This window comes from Gigantopelta aegis, chromosome 9 (assembly GCF_016097555.1).
Source record: "Gigantopelta aegis isolate Gae_Host chromosome 9, Gae_host_genome, whole genome shotgun sequence".
Classification (NCBI taxonomy): Eukaryota; Metazoa; Mollusca; class Gastropoda; order Neomphalida; family Peltospiridae; genus Gigantopelta; species Gigantopelta aegis.
This window is the reverse complement of record NC_054707.1, coordinates 76,047,819-76,052,536: the sequence shown is the minus strand read 5'-3', so window position 1 is coordinate 76,052,536 and position 4,718 is coordinate 76,047,819. Positions and strand designations below refer to the sequence as shown.

Genomic DNA, 4,718 nt, shown 5'->3' with positions numbered 1-4,718 from the left:
TGTACACACTATCAGAAATGTGTGTGCACCACTACGTCTGAGTTACACTGAACAGACCCTTTTTGACAGACACTAAATACATGTACCATTTTTTAAAACAGAAACTGCAAATTTGTGGTTAATTTGACCAAATATGATATAACATCTAGTAGTTAGAATATTTCACACCCACCCCCCCCTTTTCAAATTTCTATATCCGCCCCTAACAACAATAAAACAAATATTTACTGATGTTTTAATGTAGTGGTTTCCTTTCTTTTAACATACTACATGCCAGTATTTTAAAGACAGTATACGGTGACACATTATTTCAATTAGCGCCGTGAACAGATTTATAGTGATGACCTTTAGTGACCTCAGAATGACCTTGATATTCGTTAGAAAAAATGGCACCATATTTTTTTCTGAATCTGTATACAATAATGATTATTAATATCATTGGTTCCAAAAATTAACATGAAATTCCCACGGGACCTATTTTAATTACATATGCCCTTACGCTATTATAGCGAATTAACGCCGTAAATTATGGCGTTAATATGCCGTAAAATAGGGCGTTATAATGCAGTAATAGTGCATTATAACGCCGTAAGAGGGCATTATAACGCTGTAATACGGCGTTATAATGCCAATTTATGGCATTAAAACGCCGTACTAAAAGTATTTCTTTGTGGTAGGAAGGTGTGGGTAAACATAATATAAGATTGCAACTTTTTAGTAATGCGTTATAACGCCATATACAGCATTATAATGCCTTATTTTACGGCATTACAAAGCGTTATAACGCCGTAGCAGCGGTGCAGAGATCAAAGACAGTGACAGCAAGATGGATGAAGTAACACGGGCAGTTGGATTGGTGGCTCAGGGCAGAAGAAATATCATCTGTGGGGAAATTCCAGCCGCTGTCAACCAGTTTCAAGAAGCCTGCAAAATGTTTGCCAGCCATTATGGGGAAACTGCCAAAGAGTGTGCTGAGGCTTATTTCTACTACGGACAAGCTTTACTCGAGCTGGCCAGGATGGAAACGGGTGTGCTGGGAAATGCTCTGCAAGGAGTTGATGTAGAAGAGGAGAAAGAGGAAGAAGAAAAACCTGAGAAGGAAGGAGTTGAGGGTCCCCCACTAACAGACGAGGAACGTTTCTCTTTACGAGTGGAAGTCGTAGAAGCCATGGCTGAAGAAAAGAAGGATAAAGCCGAGGAGAATGGGGACGGAACATCCACTGACAAGAAGGAATCCAAGGAATCCAAGGAAAATGGAGATAAAAAATCAACCACCGAGATAAAAAATGAGGTGGAAAAGTCTATCGGTAAGGAAAGTGACTCGACACAAGATAAAATGGAAACTGATGAAGAAGTAATGGAGAGGAAAGAAAAAGATGAAAAAGAGTCTTCTAAAGATGAAAAATTAAAAGATAAGCCTGATGAAGAGGTGTTGAGTAGTGAAAATAAAGGTAAGGATAAAGAAAATACACCTAAAAAAGAAAGTGTATCCGTTAAAAAAAATTGATGAAAATGTAAAGAAAGATGTTAAAGATGATAAAATTTTAACAGACGATGTAGGTAAAAAAAGTTGCAGAGGAGGCTAAAAATGTTGAAGCAAAACAGAAAAATGCAGATGAAAGCAAGGTGGAAGACGCTAAATTGGTGGATAAAAAGTCAGATGACACGTCCAAGATTTTGATAGCAAAACGTAAAGATGAGAAGGCTGAAACTGTGGTAGAAAATTCAAAGGAAAGTACGACTGTAAAAAACAACTCTGAAGAACCAGATAATAAAACGACTGACATGGCAGTGGATAAATCAAAACATGAAACTGAAGCTGAAACGGGTAAATTGAAAGAAAAAGAAAGCAAGAAAGATGAGGAAGTGATGGATGTGAGTGAATCAGAAAACCTAGACAAAGATTCAAAGTCTGTAGAACAGACAGAAAAGAAAGGGACAGAAAAGAAAGGTTCAGAAGAAAAACCAGCCGAAGTGAAACGAAAAGAACCCGAGGAAGATTGTGAAAAGAAATCTGTTGAGGAAGAAAGTACAGAAGCCAAAGCTGACAACGCCAAGCCAGTGGATCCAGAAAAAGAGACTGGTGAGAAAAGTGACAAAGAACCAGAAACCAGTCAGGAGGAGGAGGAGGGAGGAGGAGGGTGAGGAGGAAGGGGAGGAAGGGGAGGAAACTGCAGAGGATGAAGAAGGGGAAGTAACCGGTGACAAAAAAGATGAAGAAGATGAGGATGCAGATGATGTTCCAAATCTACAACTAGCCTGGGAAATGCTTGAGTTGTCAAAGATGATATATATCAAAGAGGAAGATAAGGAATCCAAACTAAAGTTAGCACAGTCATATCTTAAACTCGGAGAAGTTAGTTTGGAAACAGAAAACTATGAGCAGTCGGTGGCAGACTTCAAAGAATGTCTAACATTACAAGAGAAATACTTGGAACCTACAGACAGATTACTGGCAGAAACACATTATCAGCTAGGTCTAGCATATGGATTTGACAAACAGTTTGATTGTGCCATAGAACATTACAAGGCTGCTGTTAATGTTATAGAATCCAAAATTGAACAATTAACTAAATTGATCGAAGAAAAATCAACTACAAAAGGGAAAGAGCTTGCAACACCTGATGACCCTGTGTCAAATGCCGCACAAGAAATCAAAGAATTTAAAGAAATATTGCCTGACATCGTATCTAAGGTGGAGGATTCCGAAGAAGAGAAAAAGAACCATGACCAACTGAAGAAGATGGCCAAGGAAGCTATGGGTGGAGTATTTCCACAGTCTGGTGCCAGTTCTGGTGATACTGCAGCCAGGATACCAAAGACAGAAGTAAAAGCCCTGGATGTTAACCTGATCAGAAGAAAGAGGAAACCTGAGGAGGATGGTGTCGAAGATGGCGATTCCAAGAAGTCGAAGCAGGAGAATGGATCTGGAGATGTGAAGAAAATCAAAGAGAATGGTCCCAGTGAGGAAAAGATTGACAGCAAGGTTCAATCTTCAAACATCCCTGAACCAATGGCGACATCTTGAAAGAGGACTGATACTAATTACAATTCCGATCTCCTTCCCAACTGCCTGTATACTTGACCCGACATTTCAATGGAGGACTCCTAATATTTGATCACTCACAAAGTTCTTACGTGTACATCGACCCGACATTCTAATGTAGGACTCAAATAGTTGATCACTCACAAAGTTCTTACGTGTACATTGACCTAACATTCTAATGAGGACTTCCGATAATTGATCATTCACAAAGTTCTTTCATGCACATGAAATCTCCATTGTACTGTCTTTGATGCTGCATTAAAATCGGCCCTTTTGTCAAAAAAAAAAAAAAAAAAAAAAAAATAGAGATACCTAATAATGTGGGATTTCAAACAAGATGAATATAGCATTTTAAAACAGTAACAAGTCTATCTGGTTTGTAATTTGTTTTCAAACAGCAGATTGCTATGATCATGGCAGTGCCTGAAATGATATGTACTTTTATAATGCAGCATAGGTAGTTTTTAGAAATTTGTAGTTTAAAGTAGCAATTATAGTTGTTTTACAAAATAGGTCCATGAATGTCATCATGTTTAACAATCCTTATGAATGTTTTCGAGGACGTAAACGTAAAGCAGGGGAGTTTGTGAGGGATTCAACTAAAGCACCCAGCATAATGTGTTATTATACTAAACATGCATAAACACCACTAAGGCGTCCGAGGTTTATTTCTCTTTGTTTAGACTTAAGGTACTCGGGGAAATTCCTCCAGGACACTTGGGACATTAATATATGGTAAACACTGTCACTGGGGTTATCTAAAGGAACCCAGGACAGTAATGGTCTGCCATTATTGGTCAGGTGTGTGTGATGTTATCATAGCGTCTGGGGTGAAAGATAGTTCACTGAGAGACGGAGAGAGAGAGATTATCCAGCAAGAGAGAAAGATGGGTAGGACTTTCCTTTGGCACTGTCATGTATAAAGAACATTATAAAATTTTAATACTTATCATTAATAGTTAGGGTTAGGGTTAGGGTTAGGGTTAGTGACAGTGCCAAAGGAAAGTCCTTCCGAAAGATGTTTGGGGCCAACTTTTCTTTTCATATACTTTGTCTATATGTTATCATCATGGATTAAAGAATATAATCGAGATCGAACTTGTGTAGTTTTTGTGTGAGGGTGCTTTATGCACTCGGCCACACTATGATTAAATAATTAATGCTATGACGTTTATATAACATATCAGTTATTTTAGAATGCTCTTGTACAAATTGTATCAAAATCAGGACCCACGACAGTACAAGTTATAGCTCGTACAAACACGTCATACAGGTTGTAACTTGTACAATGTTTCTGTACAGGTTATAACTTATACAAAATCACAACTTGTACACAACACATATATATTCGGGCAAAATGTGCAAACCTGAGACATTTTTACTATGTATTTCCAACATTCAAAATTAGTTGTAATCCATGTAGAAATGCGTAGTGATTCATTTGCAATCCTGTTTGGTAGTAATGCTAATAATTATATGATTCAGTTATTTTTCCAGATTCGAGCAAAAACCAGCTTTGCCCCTTTATAAAAATGGGAGCCCGTAAGTAGTAAGGAGGCCTGTATGGGGCCATGACCTACTTTCCGTGACCTTGACCTTGATGACGTCACGTCACGTGACCTCGTCCTACTGGCCCTGACCTACTTAGACTGGCCTTGACCTTGATGACGTC

General features: G+C 38.3%; 1 protein-coding gene across 1 annotated transcript; it reads left to right on the top strand.

The window, feature by feature from the left end:
* The first annotated feature begins 796 nt into the window (after positions 1–796).
* On the top strand, positions 797–3,410 carry LOC121381763 (protein HGV2-like). Its single transcript, XM_041511113.1, has 3 exons — positions 797–1,451; positions 1,577–1,875; positions 1,988–3,410. The coding sequence occupies exons 1-3, from the start codon at positions 827–829 to the stop codon at positions 3,026–3,028; spliced, it is 1,965 nt and encodes a 654-aa protein (XP_041367047.1). The 5' UTR covers positions 797–826; the 3' UTR covers positions 3,029–3,410.
* Positions 3,411–4,718: the final 1,308 nt, after the last annotated feature.